The sequence below is a fragment of the Myotis daubentonii genome, chromosome 5 (genome assembly GCF_963259705.1).
Source record: "Myotis daubentonii chromosome 5, mMyoDau2.1, whole genome shotgun sequence".
In the NCBI taxonomy this organism is placed as follows: Eukaryota; Metazoa; Chordata; class Mammalia; order Chiroptera; family Vespertilionidae; genus Myotis; species Myotis daubentonii.
Window position 1 is genome coordinate 23,173,419 of NC_081844.1, and position 22,133 is coordinate 23,195,551.

Genomic DNA, 22,133 nt, shown 5'->3' on the forward strand with positions numbered 1-22,133 from the left:
TAACCCCCGCCTGTGCCAGGGGGCTATTCTTGAGGGAGCAGAATCCCCTGGCACTCACCTTGATCACCATCTCAAAGGTAAAGACGCCCGTGAAAACGTAGTCAAAATATCGCAGCACCTGCAGGGGATGAAAGCAAGGGGCAGTGGGTCATGGCTTGTCCCCAAGGAGGAGAGTGTCCACCCAGAGGAAGCAACCCAGGTGCCCTGGGCAGCTGGGCAGGGCGTGCATTGCACAAGGGCCCCTCCCACCTCGCCTCAGTGTAGATTTGTATGCTGTGGAAGACACGGTCCAGCAGATGGCAGCAAAGTCCTAACAAAATCACTGTTAGGCTGGTTTGCTGGCCAATGGGAAGGGCACCTTTTTAATCTGCTCAGGCCAGGTGGGGTCTGCCTGGACGAACAATGTCCTGTAGCCTGTGTCCCCTTCAGGCCACATGTCAGCACGTCTCTGATGTGACGCTGTTGTGAGGATTGAGACGGTGTAGGCACAGTTAAGTGCAGGGGGAACTTGTCTGATTCTTGTTGAAGGGCTGATAATTACAGAGGACCGCCACGAGGGGGCGACTGCGAGCACCGGAGTCAGGTCAGGACCTTCTCTGCTCAGAATCCTCTGTGGCTCCCACCTCACTCCAGGCAGAAACTGAAGTCCACCCCATAGTCCCCAAACCCCTGCACGATCTGCCTAGTCACCCCCCTGCCCTCACCTTCTCTCACTCTCCCCCTCACTTGCGTGGGTACTGCCACCTCGGACGTCCTCACCTCAGGGCCTTTGCACAGGCTGTTCCCTCTGTCTGAAACGCTCTTCCCCATGTCCCACCTGATCCCTCTCTCTTCTCTGTTGTGGCTTGGTTCATGTATCACTTTCTCGGTGCCCTTTCTGACCGTCTGTTTAAAATGCCCCTTCCTGGTACTTGTGATGGTCCTTACCTAGCCTCTCCCCCCCCCCCCCCACACACACTTATCACCACTTGACAAACGCCTTGTTTCAGTTATTGATAATCTCACTGTCCATGTTCCCCACAACAATGTTAGCCCCTTGAGGACAGGAATGTTTGTCCTTGTGGCATTTCCAACTCCCAATACAGGGCCAGGCATACAGTAGGTCCTCAAGAAGTGTTTGCTGAATGAAGGCGTGAATGGCTGCAGCTGCACTGGGTCCTGCAGGAGCTCTGGGCCTCTGTGATCTGTGTGGTCACAGTTCCCATTCTCATTATGTGTGGCTTTTGAGGGGCCATCAGGGACCAGCGTGGCCAGGCACTGACTTCCTGGAGTGGGCGGCAGGCACAAGGGACTGGAAGGATCTGGGCAGGCAGAGGGGATGGTGGCGGGAGAACATTTCAGTTTCACCAAGCAGAGGGCACAGCATGGCCACAGGCCTGGCGCTCTGTGAGCTCTGGGAAGGCAGAGACCATCTCGTACTGTCAAGCCTTGATGTTTACTCTGTGCCTGGCACATAATAGTTGCTCATTAAATGGCAACTAAGTGAAGCAACGAATGGAAGGAAGGGAGGAAAGCAGGAAAGGACTGGGGGAAGAGCAGGCCAGGTGGTCAGGTGAATCAATTCTGGAGAGCTGAGGAAGTTGGATAAGAAGAAATCGACAGTCCAGTAAGTCAGATTCAACCATATCTAATATTTAGATCCTTTTGACCTACATAAATGACAACTTTCTATGGCTCAATCTCATCCAAAAAGGTTCTCAGTTTCATTTATCACAGGAGTAACATAAAGCGAAGTCCCCGTGGGATTCCATTCCACGCCCAGCAGGTCGGCCAAATGAGAGAGCCGCCAGCACCAAGTGTTGACAAGACCAGGGAGCAGGAGGACCCCATACGCTGCCAGTACAACCATCACAGCGTCATCCAGTAAACATCTGGTCACATCTGGCGAGCCCAACCAGTGCAGATTCTCTGATCCAAACACTGGCCTCACACCCCGGGGAAGGTCATGCCCAGGTGTGGGGAGCTGGGGATTCTGAAGTGGAGACACTCCAAACGCTCATCCACAGGAAGATGAACAAGCGAGTCACTCCACACGGTGGAATATTAAACAGCCATGAAAAAGCACGACAGCCGCTACCATCTCACAGCAGACGCCGCGCTGGGTGACAGGAGCAAGGCATGGCACGACTCCGCCTGTTTAGCGTTAGAAACGGGCAAAAAGGAATTCTAGCGTCTAAGGACACATGTGCGGGTGGGAAAATCAGAGAAGCTAAGAAACACGCCTTCCAGAGGCGGGGCCATGGTGACCTCCAGGGCAGGGCTTTCCAGGGTCGACACGGCCGACATCTGGGCTGGGAGCATTCGCCTAGGCCAGTGATGGCGAACCTATGACATGCGTGTCAGAGGTGACACGCGAACCCATTTTTCTGGTTGATTTTTCTTTGTTAAATGACATTTAAATATATAAAATAAATATCAAAAATATAAGTCTTTGTTTTACTATGGTTGCAAAGATCAAAAAATTTCTATATGTGACACGGCACCAGAGTTAAGTGAGGGTTTTTCAAAATGCTGACACGCCGAGCTCAAAAGGTTCGCCATCCCTGGCCTAGGCCCTAGGGAGCTGCCCTGGGCACTGTAGGGCAATGAGCAGCGCCCCAGGCCTCCACCTCTAGAGGTCAGTAGCACCCCCAACGCGCCCCAAGTCATGAGAATCAAACATGTCTCCGCATGGTGTCCCTGATTTGAACCCCCCTCCAGAGGGAAGAAGAGGGGTGATGGAGTTGGCGCCAGAGGTTAGGGGTGGTTCCGTTCTACTTCCTGCCCCAGGTGGTGGTTACATGGGTGTGGTGCACTTTGAAGTCCTTGCTAAATGGATCCCACATGTTCTACGCACTTTTCTGAGGCCTGTTCTGGTTGGGCTAATCGGAAGAACTCTGGGAGGGGTCGCTGGGCATCAGATGGCACCGTGTTCTTGACGAGGGGAGGAGGGCTTTGAGGGGAGGAGTTTCAACTGTGAGATGGAGTGGGGAACAGACCCTTTGCAACCCCTTGGGGGCTGGTTGGAGCTCTGCCTGGGTTCCCACAGTGCTGGGAGCTGTGGCCCCCTCCAGGCCCCTTCCCTTTCTCTGGTCTCCTGGAGTAGGCAGGGCCTTTGCTGAGCCCTCTGGAGGCCCCTCCTGTGGCCTGGGCCCCTGAGGCCCCGGGGGAGCTGGGCAGATAACTGACTGTGGCCTCAGCCCTGCTGCTGGAGCTGGTTTCCTCTGGGAGCCGTGTTCTAATTATTTCCTCCCATTTTGCTCCCCAACCCCGGCCCTGCAGTAGGGTCCCCAGGAGGCCTGCCCCGCCTGCAAAAGAAGGGAAAGTGCAAGGTAAGCTGCCAACAGGAGGCCTTGATTTATGGGGCCTTCCGGCCTCGCCAGGCTCCTCACCTACTTAGTGAGGGTGGCAGGGCCTCACTCCCAGTGGGAAATGTACCTCTGTGCTGGGCAGGGGGAGCCATGGGACAGGAGCTGGGGAGGGAGGCAGCGCTGCCAGCCCAGCCTCTGCCACACCCTTGCGTGCCGCTGCCTCCGTTTCCCCTCTCAACCACCGGCACACACTTGTTCCCAATTGGCAGGCTGCCGGGGGGCCAGACGCAGAGCAGGTGCTCAGTGAGTGGAGGTGGCTGAAAACACACAGCAGGTTGGCCTCCAGGGGAGGTCACATCGGAATTCTGCTCTGTGACCCTGGACCAGTCACCTGACCTCACTGAGCGTTCGTTTCCCCAGCTGCCTATCCAATGAGGATACTGGGAGGGCGTGTATGTCCAACGCCCCGGGTGATGCCTGGAACACAGCAAGTGCTCAATTAACAGGGGCTGTTCGCAGACCCAGGACTGGCCAGAGAGAGCTTTTTAGTTCTCCAAAAAGGCTAAAAGTTGCCCTAGCCAGTTTGGCTCAGTGGATGGAGTGTTTGTTGGCCTGGAGACTAAAGGGTCCCGGGTTCGATTCTGGTCAAGGGCACGTACTTGGTTGCAGGCCCCTCTCCAGCCCGGGGCCCTGGTCAGGGCTCGTGCAGGAGGCAACCCATCGATGTGTTTCTCTCACATCGATGTTTCTCTCTGTCTTTCTCTTTCACTCTCCCTAAAAATCAGTGGAAAAATATTCTCGGGTGAGGATTAAAACAAAACAAAACAAAACAAAACACACACACACACACACACACACACACACACCAGGCTAAAAGTTTAGGCGGTGTTTCTGAGTGAAAATATCCTCTTTCAAAACTTCATGTCAACATGGAAGTCTGCTTGGTGAGACCTGGCTGCCTAAGGGATTGCTTCTGGAGCACCCCCTGCCTGAGTACCACCCCCCCACATTCCACACAGAGAAAGCACAACCCCACGTTCTCTCAGCCTCACAGCCCCCCTTCCCCCCGCCCTCCCCCGGGCACTCTAGCCACTTGCAGCCCTAGCCACCCTGGGCCATCGCTTCTTCACCAGGTGCACAGAGCCACTGCCTCCTCCAGGACCCTGCTTCCCAGAGCAGCCCCAGAGACCCGGAGCTTGCCCTCCCGACCAGCATGCCCCCCACCCTGGCTGTGAGCCTTTGGATGCAGGAGAAAGTGGCCCGAGACCGAGGAGCTGGGCTGGGCAGGGGGTGCGGGGCGGGACTCACGTTGTTCCGTGGCGCGTTGGGCTGCACGGGATCCTCGGCCGCCAGGGCGATGCTGCTCATGGCGATGACCATGAGGATGCACATCTCAAAGTAGCGCAGGTTCAGGATGTAATGGCACAGGCGGCGAAGGCTGTGGGGGCCGAGGGGCGGGCAGGGGTCCACTCAGACCGTGGGCTCGCGGCCCTTCCCTCCGCCATCTCCTCTGCCAGCGAACGCTACCCGAGATCTCTCACTCCCCAAGTCCCACAGCCAACAAACTATCCAGCTCCTACAGCTGGGGGTGTGCAAGGATCCTAAAGCCCCAAGAAGGCGGGGGGCCTCAGCTAGGGAGGGTCTTCACAGGCCCTGTTTGTAAGTGTTTATTACTTCCAAACAACCCTCTTGGAACAACTGGTTCCCAGGCTGCGGCGTTGTCCTTGATTTTGTAGAGGAGAAGGCTTTTCATGCAGAAAATGTCCTGTGGTTAAATAAAACTGGGGAACTCTGGGTTAAGTAGATTTCTTAAAAAAAAAAAAAAAAGAGTTGAGTGACCATAGCAAGTTACCCCGGCCCTCTGTGCTCTCCTCTGCGAAGTGGCCATACAATTGGGCCTAACTCACAAGAAGGTGGGGAATCAAAGAGTTAGAGGTAGGGGCTCCAAAAAATTACTTAAATTATGAATCCCAAGCCTTATTAGAGCCTTTAATTTGCTAATGGAATAATACTTAAGAACTAAACTTTTTAAGTGGAGCTAAAAATAATAAACACGGGCTGTGCGCACGGCAGCGGGAACGAGTGGTTAAGACCAGGGTGCCGGAGCCAGCCTTGTCTGGGCTCGCCCAGTTGCTTCCTGTCTGGCTTTGGGCAGGTGACTTCCCTTCTCCGGGCCTCAGTTTCTTAGTTTGTCCAATAGGACTAAGTGCAAGACCACTCCCACAGGGTTACTAGGAGAATTAAAAATAAAATAAAATTGTAAAGCACTCAGATCCATGCCAGGCACAAAGTCAGGGTCACGTAAGTATTTCTCCAGTAAAACAGGTGATGCCAACTAAATGAGAAAGTGAACGGACAGGGTGAATCCCAAAGAGGCAGGTCACAGAAAGCAGTCGCCCCCCAGCCCCACCCCAGCTTATGGGACACGAGTTTGCTTTGTCCAGAGCATGTTGAGGGACCAGAGTTTCAAGAAATACCCTTTGGAAACACGTAATCCTAACGTGACGCTGAACCCCATGACAGGCGTGCGACGGACTTCTCTCCTGGGTAACCCATCCTCCCTGAGGATGCCCGAGACGAGGGCCAGGGGGCCCGGGCAGAGAACACCCGCCCACAATGCCAACCCGCGAGGAGCCGGGGTCAGGGGTGCGTGGCACAGGGCTGTGTCTGTGAGGCACCCTCTTTATAGACAGAGCAGACGCGGATGCTCACGACCATGATTTCCCGCCGATGGCAGGAGTGGGTCTTTCCCAGCGAAATCGGTGCGTTATGACAAACTTCTGTCTTATGTGACTCAAGAAAAGGGTGTCACTGAAAAATGTGCTCAATGGTCCCGTTCGGTCTTGGAGGTCCCTCTCCCCCATCACCCCGTCTGGTCTGCTCTCGGGCCCGACGTGCGCGGCCCCAGCTGCAGGTCATACTCACGGGTTGGTCGTGGAGAGGATAAACATGGAGCTGTAGGGGGGCATGGGCTTGGGGCCGTCTTCCCCGGGGTCTTCCTCCTCCTCCTTCTTCTCTTCCTCCTTTTTTGGCAGTGGGTCTGGGTTGGCGTTTTTGTTCACTGTTGGGACAAGATCCAACACAGGGCTCCCGCCACAATTTCCCACAAGCCTCTGGGCTCCTGTTCACGCCCCAGAGTAGGCAGTAAGCTGCTGACACGGATACTATGTGCCAGGCACCATATTATGTCGTTTGGTCCTCACATAACCCTATGAGGTTGGTACTTTATGATCCCCATTTCACAGAGGAGAAAACTTGAGGCACAGAGAGGTGAAGTGACTTGCCTAAGGTCACACAGCTGGGACTTGGCAGAGCTGGGATTTGACCTGGGCAGCCTGGCCCCAGAGCATCCGCTCTCAACTACTCTACAGCCTTGAGTCTGCTGGGACCCTTCACAGGATATTAACACAGACCTGTCCCCATCTCATGACCTTCATACTGTCACTTGAAGGCAGGCAGGGTAGGTCCAAATATCCCCACTGTACAGGTGAGGATACTGAGCTCACCCACCATCAAAATGCAGGGTTTTTCCCCATTAACACACCTCTGAGCCTCAGTTTTTCCATCTGTAAAATGGACACAATGACAAGACCCACCGTGTAGGACTGTGCTGAGCATTTACAGGACAAACTCATGGACTCTCTTGCACAGAACTGATACTAGAAGAATTGGGCTACTATTATCATCTTGGAAAATAATAAGCTCACTGGGTCATCTCCAAATTCCTAGTGCTTTTCAAGTCCCAATCTTAAATGGGGGATGGAGCGACGGGTAAGAACTACCAGTCCCTCCAGAGCCTAGACCTGCACTGTCCAACATGGAAACGTGCTGGTCCCAGTGGTGAAGTGCTGTGAGCACAAGACACACAGATGTCGAAGTCTGAATGTGAGAAAGAGAATGTCAAGTAGCTTGTTAACAATTTTTAAAATATTGATTTTATGTTGAAATGGTAACATTTTGGACATAATTAACATTTTGGGTTAAATATAACTTATTAGTTTATTTTACCTACTTGTATTTCCTCTATATTTTTCATTCATTTCCTTCCTTCCTTCTTTCCTTCCCTCCCTCCTCTGTCCCTCCTCTTTCCCTCCCTTCCTCCTTCTTGTCTTTTAATGTGGCTACCAGAAAGTTTAAAATTATATATATGTGGCCTGGCTGGTGTGGCTCAGTGGTTGAGCACTGACCCAGGAACCAGGAGATCACGGTTCGATTCCCGGTCAAGGGCACAAGTAGGGGTTACGGGCTCGATCCACAGTAGGGGGCGTGCAGGAGGCAGTCGATCAATGATTCTTTCTCATCATTGATGTTTGTATCTCTCTCTCCATCCCTCTTCCTTGTGGAAATCAATAAAGACATACTAAAAAAAATACAGTTACATATGTGGTCTGTGTCACATTCCTTCTGGAAAGCGCTGGCTTAGAGAATCGTCTGACTTTCCCAAACTTCCAGCAGGAGAATCCATTGCTCCTCAGATACGGGGGCTCCCTGGCTCTCTTGGGGGGATTCGGGATGCAAGAAATATTATGAACCCTACTGAGCATGTGCAGGCCAGCCACTCTGTGCATATTATCTCATTTAGTGCTCCCAGTAGCCCTGCGGGGCAGAAACTACATAGATACCCATTTTCCAGAGGAAGAAACTGAGGCCAGAGGTGGGATCATTGTCTAGGCCGCAGGGGTCCTCAAACTTTTTAAACAGGGGGCCAGTTCACTGTCCCTCAGACCGTTGGAGGGCCGGACTATAGTTTTTAAAAAAAACTATGAACAAATTCCTATGCACACAGCGGCGGCAAAAACACCCGGCGGGCCGGAGAAATGTTTCCAGCGGGCCGTAGTTTGAGGACCCCTGTGTAGGGCTGTGCTGAGCATTTACAGGACAAACTCATGGACTCTCTTGCACAGAACTGACACTAGAAGAATTGGGCTACTATTATCATCTTGGAAAATAATAAGCTCACTGGGTCATCTCCAAATTCCTAGTGCTTCTCAAGTCCCAATCTTAAATGGGGGATGGAGCGAGGGGTAAGAACTACCAGTCCCTCCGGAGCCTACATGGAAACGTGCTGGTCCCAACTCTAGGGTCACACAGCTGAGCCTCTAGGGACTGAGCCCAGGGACACTGGTCCCCACCAGTGACAGTGGAGGGTGGCGTCTCACCTTGGACGACGGTGTGGTTGAGGGGCGGGCAGGCCGGGGGGATGTCCACCGCGGTGTGGTCGGGTTTCCTGGCAGTCTTAGCTGAGTTGGTCTGGGTGCTGCTGGGGTTGGTGACAATAAGGCTGTTCTCGGGGGTTTTGGGGGGGCCGGGGTTGGACGGGTTCCCCGGGTTGTTGGGCATCTGGCGACTGGCGGCGTTCTGAGGATTGGTGGCTGTGGCAGACGGGGCCGTGGCGGGGCCGGGGTTGGTGCTGTTCCCCATCCTGGCTGGGCTCTGGGGCAGGCCGGCGTGGCCGAGGCCGTCGTGCGGACCGGCCGCCTCTGCGGTGGCCAGCTTGTTGTTCTTCATGTTGTCGATGTCCTCGGCCAGCGGCGGGTCTTGGCGGCCCAGGTCCTGCTGGATCGGCCGGGTGGTCGACAGGTTGGGGCCCGACACGGGGACCCCGGAGCCCTGGGTGTCTCTGTGGGAGGCAGGCCAACGAGAAAGAACCCAGAACTGAGTTAGAATAACAGAGAGCACATTTCTGGATGCTGCCTGAGATGCCATCATTCAAGGGTGCGACTCGGACAGCGAGAGGCGCTGCCCCAGCTCCCCAGCGCCTGGCACGGAGGCTTGGTCCCCGTGTAAGTGTAGCCAACCGCCCACCTTCCAATGCGCTGCTTCCCCCGCCAGAACGGCTATTCCCTGGGGACGCGAAGTCAGAGGGAAAAAGAACTTTCTGCCGGAGCTTGTACCACCCAACCCGAAACTTCCAGACCTGCCTTTGTGCCCCATTAGCTCCCAGGCAGGACTGGGGACACCATCTCTTTCGGGGTGGGGTTGACTCATGGCCTTAAATGCCTGTAGCATGTATGTCCCCTCCCAATATTCCACTTGGGAGGAGCAGGCAGTATACGCACGCAAACATATTACAAAATTAACAACAGAAATAGTAACAGCAGACACTTCAGTAACAGACTTGTAATAACCCCGCATGCTCAGCCCTCAGAGGGACAATTACTAGCACTATTTTACAGACGAGAGAATGGAAGATCAGAGAGGTTAAGTTTCTTGCCCAAGGCAACAGAGCTGGGAAATGAATGGGATGACTTCTCACATGGATACAAGGGTGGTGGGCAAGGCATCCAGGCAGAGGGGACAGCCAGTGCAGAGGGGACGCGCTTGGTGAGTGTCAGGAGGCTGGTGTAGCGGGAGGTGGGGGGTGGGGGAATGAGATGGGCGCCAGGCAAATGTTTGGTGACTTCCTGTCGAATGATGAATGAGTGTCCCCATTTCTCAAATGAGGACACTGAGGCCCAGAAGTCCTCCAGGTCCAAACCTCCCTTCAGTCCCCACGTCCTCCCGTCGGCACACTCGCCCCCACCTTGGCAAAGGCCCCGGCGAGGGCGGCTCAGGTCAGGGGCCCATCTGGTGCCTCCCGGGCCCAGACCCTCTCACTGCGTGTCTATCGTCGCTGGCCCCTGCTCTGCTCGCCGGCCCATGGATCCAGGTGGACCTGGTTCCCAGCCACCTCCCCGAGGCTTGGCTCCTGAGTGTGATCCGCTTGCCTTCACACACCTCCTCGGAACCCTCGATCCGCAGATAAGGGGCCTCATTGTCCCCCAATCCCTGGGCCCGGGTCCTGGCAAAGTCGGTTTCCCCGGAAACAAAGGACCTCTGTCGCTTATAATCTCAGTGACTCCTCTCTCCAGAGGGCTCTGCAGTCCCAAGACTTCTCTCTCTGGCTCTTTTGATTTTATTTTAAACTAGAGGAGAGGCCCAGTGCACGAATTCGTGCACTGGGTGGGGGGTCCCTAGGCCTGCCCAGCGATCAGGGCTGGTTTGGGCCAGGCTGATCGGGGCCTGCCAGCCGGGGGGAGGAACGGGAGGGTGTGAGGGACAGGGTGCTGGAGGTTGGCTGCTGGTCTCCGAGGAGGGAGCTGGCCCTTGGCCCCCCTGGGAAAGGGGCTGCGTCTGCCGCCACCCACCCGTTTCCCCGTCCCAGCCCGGGGCCCAAAGGCCCCAGCGGGGTCGGGAGAGGAGGTGACAGTCGCCAGGTCGGGCGCGGAAGGAACGAATGCCGATGCCGCGTCAGCGCCCCGTCACCGAGTGGTTCCCCCCACCCCTTCTCATAGCAACTGGCTCACCAGTCGTTCCGTGCTAATGGTTGCTTAGGCTTTTATATATATAGATTTTTATTGATTCCAGAGAGAGGAAGGGAGAGAGAGAAACATTGACATGAGAGAGAAACATGGATCAGTTGCTCGCACACACGTCCCGAACGGGGATCGAACCTGCAACCCAGGCATGTGCCCTGACCGGGAATCAAACCTGCCACCCTCTGGTCTATGGTTCGATGCTCCAACCAACTGAGCCACACTGACTTCTCTGGCTCTTCTTAAAGGCAACTCTTGATTCTGCAACCTGTGCCTTCCACATGTCATAACAGCTCGCACTTACTGAGTCCTCGCTGTGTGCCAGATTTTACGCATCATCAGCTCATCTGATCCTTAGAATAGCCATGGGGCGTGGGCAGTGCTGTTATTTCTATCTTGCAGATGAGGAAACCGAGGACAGCGACAGAAGGGCCTTGCCCAAGGCCACACCACAGCCAGCTGGTGGCAGAGCAGCTTGGAGCCCAGACAACATGGCTCCCACATCCATACTCCTGGCCCCCCCCCCCCCCAACACCGTACCTCTCTTACAAAGCAGTCTGAGGTCTCCCCGAGGCTTAGCCCACAGCGGGTGGGTATGGGAGTCCTCGAGCTCACTGTCATGGCCTAGAGCAGTGACGGCGAACCTTTTGAGCTCGGCGTGTCAGCATTTTGAAAAACCCTAACTTAACTCTGGTGCCGTGTCACATATAGAAATTTTTTGATATTTGCAACCATAGTAAAACAAAGACTTATACTTTTGATATTTATTTTATATATTTAAATGCCATTTAACAAAGAAAAATCAACCCCGAAAATGAGTTCGCGTGTCACCTCTGACACGCGTGTCATAGGTTCGCCATCACTGGGCTAGAGTGTGGGCCAACCTCTGTTCTATCTCAACTCGTTCACTTCTTGAACAATCTTGTCAGGCTGGGATCATGACTGCTCCCATTATACAGACGGGAAAACAGAGGCCTGGGGAAGCTGTCATACTAGAAAATGGTTCTGTCGGGCTGTCGCCATCACATACACTCACTCAAGAGACCAGAGGGGGCAAAAGACAGCATTCGGGTTGCCCTGTTCATTTCACACCAGATTAGATGCAGATGCAGGAACCCAAGTCCATACCCCCTGCCCCCCGACAGCACAGGCCTGGCTCCCCAGGCCCCAGCCAGAAGCCCGCATCTACCCAACACTTAACAATAAAAGAAGCTGGCTTCCCTGGGGAGCCTCTCACTGGCTAAGGTGCCGGCACCATCTTCCGCACTTTGTTTTGGTATTTTTACCTGCAAAAGGCCTTGGTGGTGTTTCGTGGGCAGAGGAGAGACAGGGTGTTTTATTTTTAGATTTGTCTTTCTGAGGGCACACAGGAAGAAGGCAGGCCCCGGAGAATTTCTCACTTCTCCGGCGTGTGAGTAGGTCACGAATCGACACCTTAGAAGACAGACTGACCTGGTTTGAGTCTCAGCGATGCCACTGACCAGCTACGTGACCCTCCAGTTTGATTAGCCCCTCTCGGCCTCAGGCCCCTCATCTTTGACCTGGGAATCGTGGTAGCAGGACCTTCCCTATAACTTGGAGATGAAAGTCAAGATCTTGGTGCTGATTTGCGCTGTAACCACGGGTGAGGTAGCCTGTTTCTCACCCATAATAGGGGCTTGGGAAACTCACCGAGTCACTGTGAGGAACAAATGTGAGTGAGCTGAGGGCCACAGGATTCCTCCCTGTAGGGCCTTGACGTCCAGTGGAATTTGCCCTGGAGGGTTTAGAACTTGCTTGGGACTAGTGACCCATTATTCCTGCGTATTTCTCCCCTTTGGACCAAGAATGTCTACCCCGTGCCTGTCTCAACCTTATATTTTGGAAGCAGACAACCTGTTTCTAGTTTCCAGGTTCACAGGTGGAGGGGAATTTTGCTCCAAATGGGTCATACTCAGATCCTCACTCATTCCCGGCTTAGGTGATGAGATCCGGGATTTTGGAGCTGATGCTGTAAGAGCTTAAGACTTTTGGGGATACCGGGATGGGGAGAATGTATTTTGCACATGGGATTGGCGTGAATTTTGGGGTGGAGTTAGAGGCTGGACTACAGTAGGTTGAATGGGGAAGAGAGTGACCAAAGAACATATATGCATAACCCATGGACACAGACAATAGGATGGTGAAGGCCTGGGGTGGGGTGGGTGGTTGGGTGGAGGGGAACAAAAAGGGAGAAAACGGGAGACATCTGTAATACTGTCAATGATAAAATATAATGAAAAAAACAACAACTTTATGTCCACCTGGAACCTGAGAATGTGACCTTAATTGGAAAAAAGGTCTTTGCAGATGTAATTAAATTAGGATCACGAAGATGAGATTGTCCTGGATTAGGGTGGGCCCTACATCCAATGACAAGTGTCCTTAGAGGAGAAGGGGAGAAGGCATGCAGAGAAGGCCCTGTGAAGACAGGGCAGGGATCAGAGGGAGGTGTCTACAGCCAAGGGACGTGGGACCCAGGATTGCCAGCAGCCCCGGGACATGAGCCCTGCGCCCGGATGGTGGGCGTCAGCTGTAATGTGCGGGTTAAGTGAAAGAAATTCGGAACCAATATTCCTCCAACGACTTGCACAGCCCACAAATGGGTTCCTAATTCCAACCCACTGCTGGTGCTTTTGTAGAAGTTGTCCATGAAAACCTGGCTGGGAATAGTCCCTCATTTATATATATAGTGGCCCGGTGCATGAATTCGTGCACATTGGAAGGAAATTAATTAGGACAAATATTTTAATACTGCTATTGGCCCTTTCTCTATCATATAAGTGTCAACCAAAATCATGATCAACAATGACAGATCGAAACACATGCGTGTTATTGGCGCCAGCGAGAGCTTCATATATATTGCGCATGCGTGAGTCAACTTAGCTTTCTATAGATATAGAAAAAACTTGCTTAATTAGACCTGCTTTCTGATGTAGCTAAACTTTTTCCAGCCCAGTGAAGCACCCCAACTTCTCTTTCAGGTAACTGTCAGCAACACAGCAGTAAATATCAACACGAAGCAGATTATTATTGTAGATCACGCAGGGAGAACAAACGGTGAAATATTTAACTGCAGCAGTGTTTGATTATGTTCTGTGCAGTGAGAACACCTGAAGTCATTTTCAAGGCCCACCATTTCTTACTTCTTTTCAGTTGGGTCAAGTTCCTAAGGTTTCTAAATCTCCGTTTTCCGGCTAATGAAAAGAAAATAGGATTCTACCTACTCCCGGACTTCTGTGAGGATCGAATGAGATGAGGCAAATGGGAAAATGCTTCACAGACATTTGGTTGCAGTGTAAAATGTTTCCACCTGGCTATAAAGCAAGTTGTGTTCCTGGGCTGAAGAAACTGCAAGGAGGCTCGTCGCTAGGGAGAGGAAGCCGGGCGTTGCTACGTGACGTCACTACCTGGATGGACACTTAGCGTATGAGCCTTTTATATACATAGATTATATACATAGATACGTTAAGATAGATATCCCTATGAAAAGCAGGCTGAGCTAAGGTATCCTTTCAAAGAGAAGCTTTGGCCACTACCCAGTGAAGCTGTCTACATAACACAGCAGGTAGAGGGGCAGCCTCATGCACGGGACCACGAGCCCCGTTCGGATGGAAAGGGGACCGGCAGGCCTTGCTGTCTTGTTCTTGCTGCCTCCGCTGGCTCTGGGTGTCATGGAGTTTTAACAAGCTCAGCTGGCAGCGGCCTAGAATCAGTCTCCAAGAGCCTTCATTTCTGAATGTCTCCAAGGAGAACCTAAAAGGGGCAGAAAACTCGGAAGTCAGGCCCCTTCCCCGTCCCCTCCTGGGGATTTGCCATCATCTGCCCTGAATAGGCAGCTGGTTGCATAATGCCTGTCCTGCACCGCGTCCCTTTGCCAGCGAATCACTGCAGCGTCCCTCCGCTGAGGGCTGTGGACACCGTGCCCGGGGCACGCTCAGGCCCAGACCCAGAGGATGGCCCTGCTTCCTTGTGCCCCACTCTCCTAAGGGCCCATGTGTATTAACTTATTTAATCCCCACAACAACCACCACTGGAGGAGGTATCAGGATCAGGCCCATTTTAGAGATGAGGAAACTGAGGCCTAGAGAGGCAAAGGTATTTGCCCAGTGTCATCCAGCTGGGAGAGGGCTGAGCTGGACTCTACTCCTAGAGATTTTAAGGTACAGTGCTACTCAATGAAGAAAATGGGGGCACTAGATAACTTGGGGTGCATGGAATGGGGTTGCTGAAGGGAATGGCTAAGGCCCAGCGGGGGTGCTGTAAGAATCAGGGTACTTCCCTATGCAGGATAAGCTGTGAGGCTCAGAAGTCCAGTATCTCACTTCTTGCTCCTTTTGGGCAGTGGGATATCACAGTGATGAGAGCAGGTGGAGCTAAGAGGCAAAGAGCTGAGATGTTAATTCGGGGTGGGGTGGGGTGAGGGCGTAGGTCTTGGCAGAGTCCCCTGTGCTCAGTCAGATCTAGCAGAATCTCCTCACTACTGGGGCGGGGGTTACTGTTGGACGCTCCGTGATCCAGGTTTTTACTGGAGTCAGGGTAAGCTCCATCCTCACTTTGGTCACCTGGGTGCCACTGGGCTCGGCTGCCCGGTGTGGGGGACCTGCGGCCGGAAACTATTGAATGATGTGAAGTAGGATGTGCTTCCACACACTTTTCACTGGGGTGAGCCAGTGAGAGCTTCGGGGGGGGGGGGGCGCGGCATTTAAAACTGGGGAAACTGGAGAGGAAGTGAAGTAGAAATGGGGTGGGGGAAGCAGAGGGAACAGAAAGAAAACAATCATATATAGGATCAGTATTCTGGAGAATGAAAAACACAGTGTCTGGGAAAAGGCCCAAGAAACAAGAGGAAAAATGCAGGAGGCAGACCTCTTAGGTAGGGCCACTGGCTTCGCTGGAATATAGAACCCAAACATCTTCTGACTGTATTCTATTCTTGAATAAAGTTCTAACTTTGTCATTCTTATTTTTCTTAAAGCAGATGAATGGCTCAACCTCTCTCAAAGTGCCCGGATCTTCATACCGTTCTATTTCCAACGAGCATTAGAACCGTTGTACAAGCCGAACCAGTGACGCCTCTCGTGGCCAGGCCCTTGGACACCTCTGCTGATAAGGCAGCGAGCAGCCCTCCTGGTCTGGGAGATGAGCCGGCCAGCTGAGCATTTGTGTGTGGGAGTGAGGAGGGGATGGGGCCAGCGGTGGAATTCAAGGAGCCCGGGCTGTCATACTTCTGCTGCTGGCTGGTTGCCCTTAGGGAAGCCCCCTTCTCTCTCTGGGCCTCAGTTTCCCCATCTGTCAAAAGAGCCTGAGTGAACAATCTAAAGACTACGGATCTAAAGTGTTTTTGTTTGTTAACCATTACCCGAGGATATTTTTCCAATCATTTTTTTTTTTAGAGAGAGTGGAAAGGAGGGGGAGAGACAGAAAGAGAGAAACATCTGTATAAGAGAGACACAAGGATTGGTTGCCTCCCACACCAGCCTGGACTGGGACCGGGGATTGAGCCTGAAACTGAGGTTATGTGCCCTTGACCAGAATCAAACCCAAGACCCTTCGGTCCATGGCCTGACTGAGCCAAACCAGCTAGGGCTAAAGTTGTTTTTTAATGTCTGTGAGTCTTAAAAATAATAGTAATAGCTAAAACTTATTGAGTATTTGCTACTACTAATAAAAATAGTAAACATCTAGCCCTGGCCAGTGTGGCTCAGTGGTTGAAGTGGCGGCCTGAGCACCAAAGGTTTGATTCCCAGTCAAGGTTGTGAGTCTGGGTTGCAGGTTCAGTCTCCGGCCCCATCAGGGTGAGTGTAGCAGACAACCAATCGATGTCTCTCTCTCTTGCATTGATGCTTCTTTCTCTCTCTCTTTCTCTCCCCTTTTTCTCCTTCCCTTCCTCCTTCCCTCCTTGCTTTTTCCCCTCCCTCTCTCTCTTCTACTCTTTCTAAAAATCAACGGAAAAAATATCCGTGGGTAAAGATTAACAACAACAAAGTTAACATCTATTGCATGCTTAAAATATTCTTACTAATAATAGTTAACATTTACTGGATACTTATTATAAGCCAGGCAGTATTTAAAGCATTTTACCTGGTACATTTACTAACGCATTTGAACCTTATGCCTAGGAGGTAGGTACTGTACTTATCCCCCTTTGCAGATGGGGAAATAGAGGCCCAGAGAGGGGAGGTGACATACTGCACGTCACTCAGCCAGGAAGTGATGGGGCAGGGAGTGACCTCCGGCTCCTGAGTCCTGGCCCTTTTTGCCATCAGGCTGTGCTCCCATTCTGTCCCTGTCATTCCGCCTCCTTCAAGAATGGGAGCAGGCATACTACTAAGGATAGTTACAATAATATTGGGAGCAATAATAACAACAGAAACAGCGATGCATTGGTCCTTAATTGTGCAGTCCTGTGCTAAATGCTTTATTCCGCCTAAAATTACATTGCCTCGAGGGGACTCAAGGTCCTGCTGACCCACCCACCACTGTCCCTTCACATCTGTTGTCTCTCCTCGCCCTCCAAACGGCAAATGGCAAACTGGCCTCCCTCTGGTCCTTTGGTTTGGGACACTTTCCTTCCTTCTCCTGCATGCCCGTTCCCTGCGGGTACCCGACTGAACCCACAGCCCCAGCTTGGTCTACAGTCGACACTTAGTAAACACTGAAGGAAGAATGAATGACCGACCGCATAAGAGAAAGCCCGACAGCTAGCAGGAATGACTTGGAACAATGGTTTCAGGGGGCTGTGGTGGAGATAGGTGGAGACCTAATGATATACTGATGGGGGTGGGGGGGGGCCGTGGACATTTAGGAAGTGGGAAGCAGGTACACTAATATCTTACTATGTAGCCCTGGCCGGTTTGGCTCAGTGGATAGAGCATTGGCCTGCGGACTGAAGGTTCCCAGGTTCAATTCCGGCCAAGGGTTGCGGGCTCAATCCCCAGTAGGGGGCCTGAGGGAGGCAGCCGATCAATGATTTTCTCATCATTGATGTTTCTCGCTCTCCCTCTCCCTTCCTCTCTGAAATCAATAAAGAAATATATTAAAAAAAAAAATCTTACGATGTGCAGGGCAGTCCCACCTGGGGAAGGACTAGGCCGCCTCCTTCACGACGTTCCTATGTCCCTCACACAGGTGAAACTCGGCTTGCAATGACCGGTGCCTTCAGTTTTAGCCTGACTGTGTTTCTCTATGAGCATAACGTATTTCTGCATGTTTTATACGTTGCATTTTCCCTGAATGCAACTACTGGGCACATTAGGGAAGGCTAGACTCTGAGGAGCTTCACTCTGAGCTGCGAATCGTAGCCGACACTGGCCCGGAGGCCCTCGGTCTGGAACACCCCCACACCGATGGCAGCGCTCTGTTGTGTAAGGGGTCCGCACAACCCAGCCAGCCGGCATTGGTGCCTGTTACCTTCCTGGCGACTTTGCACACGGTTGCCTGCCTCAGAGTCACGTCCCACTGTCCTCTAGACCAGCGGGCGCCAACCAGGGGGCCGTGGACACTGGTGGTCCGCGAGGTCCGAAAGGCTGGCAACCGCTGCTCTAGACTTTCTTACTTAAAGTGTGGTCCCCGGGCCCGGGAGCCCCTGAAATGCAGACCGCCAGGTTGCACTTGAAACCTGCCGTATGAGGACCTGTGTTTTAGCCGGATCCTTGGGGGTCCGTGCACACACCCGATTTGGAAAAGTGTTGGCCTGCTGTGTATGTCTTGTAACAGACCTGCTTCAACGCAACTTTAAAAAATCAACATGACGTCGTAATGGTGATATCAAAGAAGACTTACAGGACATTAATTAATAAGAGTACCATGTCTGTTTCACCATGTACGCTGTTGGGCTGCCAGGTGTAGAATCCCTATAGACCTTCTAAGGAGCGTTACAAAACACTGTCATGAAAAAGAGGTGGCTGTTTCTGACTGGGTCAAGTGCTGGCCTGGGAGATGCTTTCAAAAGCCTTGAGCCCTGCCGCCCCCCCCCCCCCCCTTCAGTGATGAGGGCCCAGAGTGGCTTTTCAAATCCCCCCAGGAATAGCGCCAGGTACAAAGACGGCTGGCTCAGTAACAGCTAACATGGACCAAGCACGGCATCAGTTGCACGTTCAGCCCTGTGCATGTATCACCTCATTTAATCCCAGCAATGACCCACTGTGCCACTGTAGGTCTCACTGTGCCATTTTACAGATTGGGAAAACTGAGGCCGACTAGAGAAGTCACTTATCCAAGGTCGCACAGCAAGCACAAGGAAGAGCCCTGTAGCTCAGGGAGAGTTGTTGTGGTTTCCTTGAGATGCATGAGGGCATGAGGATCTGCCTGCAGCCTCTGGCATGAGATGGCCTGGGTTCAAGGGCACTTACTAGATGTGTGACCTTGGGCAAATCGCCCCGCCTCTGCTTCCCCCTCTGGGAATTGGGGTGCTGACAATGGGATCGATCTCAGGGGGTGGCTGAGAAGACTGAGTTGCTCAGAGGAGTGCCAGGCACACAGCAGACTGTTATTATTACGACTGTGGTCACTGACCATTTCTCAGGTGGCTTCTACTTACTTCCTCCTCCGGTGCCTGCGCTCTTTGTCCTCCCTCCGCGTGTCCATGTCATACGTGGCTGGAGGGCCATGCCGGTGCCGCCGCCTCCGCTCGCCGCCATCAGGAGCCTCGCCCTCGCCCTCACCGCCCCGGGCGGGCCGGCTGCCCTCACGGTGCCGGGATCTCCGCTCAGCCTTGTCCTCTGGGGCCTCCTCGCCGGGCCGGCGATGGGCCCGGTGCCTGCGGGGCTCCCCGTCAGCTCCGGTGCGTGGGGACCCGCTGCGGCTCTCTCGGCTGGCCCCCGGCCGGTGCGTGTGCCTCCGGTGGGGGTCCCCGGCCTTGGCCCGCTCAGCCTCCCCCTCCCAGAACCCCGGCGGCTCCAGGCCGCCCTCCCGGGTGTGGGGGTCCGACTCTCTGCCATAAGGACCCTCCCGGCTCAGCTCGGCCTCCTGGCTGCCAGCCCAGGGCCGCCGGGCGTCCAGGCCCACGGAGCCGCTGGGGTCCCGGGCCCGGTCATGGTAGCGCGCCTGTTTCCGGAGGAAGTCCTCGGCCCGCTGCTGGCCCAGGCGCTGGTCTACCGTGGGCTCGGCGGCCCGGCTCTTGTTGGTGTTGTTGTTGCGGTTCTCCTGGGGGTCCACCACCAGTGGCCGGTCCAGGTGGGTCTTCATCTCGGGCCGCAGGTGCCGGGCGAAGGTAGCTTTCCAGCGCTCGTCGGGGTCCATCTCGTTGTACAGGGCCTCCCGGCTGGCCAGCAGGTTCTGTTTGCGCATCTCGCTGGTCCGCTGCTCCCACACGGACTTGACCGGCTTCTGGTTCTTCTGTTGCTCTTTCCTGCAAGGGGAGGGTGCGAGGATTAGACCACCGTGCCTGCATGGAACACTGAACTTACGGCAGACTTGACCAACGCGGGTCTCTTGTCTCAGGTGGGCATCTCGGCCCAAGTAGGTGTCTCAACTGTGGAAAATTCAACCTGGCTGGACATCTTGGCTTTACAGGTATCTTGGCCCAGGTGGGCATCTCAGTCCAGATACACAATGGAAATCTCCACCCGGCTGGGCATTTTGGTTGATGGGGGTCTCAGCCCAGGTGGGTGCCCCCATAGTCCTCTTTATATTAGAGCACATGACTCCCTGGAGGCAGTCTGGATATTCCAAATATTTTAACTTCTGACACAGCCAATCATAATGGACACTGGCCTGGAGCAGATCTGGAGGCCCCGCACTGCCTGCCACCCTGCAGTTCGGGTCATAGGAGGTCTAGGACAGTGGTCGGCAAACCGCGGCTCGAGAGCCACATGCGGCTCTTTGGCCCCTTGAGTGTGGCTCTTCCACAAAATACCACGTGCGGGCGCGCACGTACAGTGCGATTGAAACGTCATGGCCCATGCGCAGAAGTCGGTATTTTGTGGAAGAGCCACACTCAAGGGGCCAAAGAGCCGCATGTGGCTCGCGAGCCGCGGTTTGCCGACCACTGGTCTAGGAGCCCCAGGAGAGCCAGAGGGGGCACTTAGAAGCCTGTGGGAGGTGCCTATTTACGCTCTGGGGCAAAGCAGCCTGCAGGATAGCTTTCTACAGACCCTGGCCTTCCATGGCTGCCTGAGCATGAATCTCCCGGGCTCCCCATTCCAAGCCACTTCCTTCTTCTTGGGGAAAGAAAGCCTCCTTCCCATTGTCCCATGATGCATTGCCCCACAGTGTGCAGAATCCCCAGGACACCCCACAAAGGCACAATTAAGAATATCGGTGTCAACAAATCTCCCTTCCATCAAGACACCTTCGTTCTCACCACCTGTGACCCACCAGCAAACTCTGCCCACTCTCTCTACTGTCACGATCTGTCTAGAACTCAGCTGTATCCATCGCCTCCTCAGCCACCACTACCTCCTGCATGGACCAGTGCAGTCATCTCCAACCTGGTTTCCTGGTTCCAGCCTTCACCCCGTCTGTTCCCCTGACAGCAGCCAGATGGCGCCTGTGAGCTCCTGAGTCAGATCCGGTCCTTCCGCTCAAGAACCTTCCATGGCTCCCTCGTAACTCCCAACAAAAGTTTAAGTGCTCCCCACGGTTCATGAGGTCCTGATGATCTGCCCCTGACCCCCCATGACTCCTCCCTCCTTTGGCCCTTGTTACCTTCTCTGTGAAGCCTTTCCTGACAACTATATTTAAAAATCCCGACAGCGGGAAGGCTGGGGAGGGTAGGGGGGCAGGAAGGGGGGCGGGTAAGAGATAAAAATTAAAATAAAATAAAATAAAAATCCCAACTCTCTCCACTCCTAGCACTCGCTATACAGTTAATGCCTTGTTAATGCTCTATCTCCGGCAGCTAGAACAGTTCCTGGCACATAGTAAGTAGGTGCTTATCGTATATAATAAAAGCCTAATATGCTAAGTGTCCAGTCGTCTATTCAACCAATCAAAGCGCAATATGCTAATGATAAGCTAAGGCCACTCAACCGCTTGCTATGATGTGCACTGACCACCAGGGGCAGACGCTTTGATCGGTAGGTTAGCTTGCTGCTGGGGTCCCGCTGATCGGGACTGAGCGAGATGGGTTGGACACGCCCTGGATCCCTCCCGCGGTCCCTCCCCGGCTGGCCAACCTCTCACATCCCTCTCCAGCCCTGATCATGGCACCAGTGGGGTCCCTCACCTGGCCTGCACCCTCTCACATCTGGGCTGAGGGACCCCCCTCCTCCAATGCCTGAATTTCGTGCACCAGGCCTCTAATTAATATATATTGTGCAAAAATGAGTGGGAGGGCAGAAATACCTCTTCCTAAAGCTCCACCCTGTCAAGGACCGATTCCTGCCCCCAAACCCTTGACTGGGAGGGTGCAGAGGCCGAGGAGCCTGGAGAGCATGCCAGCCAGAGCTGGGGGCACTTACATAGCTATGGACAAGTTGGCCGCGGACAGAGGACTCACTTCTGCCACCTCCTTGGCTTTCTGGAGGGCGAGTTTCTGGTTGGCTGCCTCTTCTTCTTCTTGTTCATCCTAAAAGGCACAGGGGGA

At 53.6% G+C, this 22,133-nt stretch overlaps 1 protein-coding gene across 9 annotated transcripts in view; it reads right to left on the minus strand.

The window, feature by feature from the left end:
* The window catches only part of CACNA1A (calcium voltage-gated channel subunit alpha1 A), a 304,210-nt gene that overhangs the window by 58,397 nt on the left and 223,680 nt on the right, over positions 1 to 22,133 (minus strand). For all 9 annotated transcript variants that reach the window (XM_059696565.1, XM_059696563.1, XM_059696564.1 and 6 more), the window contains 6 exons: positions 22,009 to 22,115; positions 19,146 to 19,955; positions 8,450 to 8,910; positions 6,216 to 6,351; positions 4,599 to 4,728; positions 59 to 118 (listed from right to left, as the gene is read on the minus strand). In XM_059696565.1, coding sequence (XP_059552548.1) covers positions 59 to 118; positions 4,599 to 4,728; positions 6,216 to 6,351; positions 8,450 to 8,910; positions 19,146 to 19,955; positions 22,009 to 22,115 — 1,704 coding nt within the window. The remainder of the gene's footprint in view (positions 1 to 58; positions 119 to 4,598; positions 4,729 to 6,215; positions 6,352 to 8,449; positions 8,911 to 19,145; positions 19,956 to 22,008; positions 22,116 to 22,133) is intronic.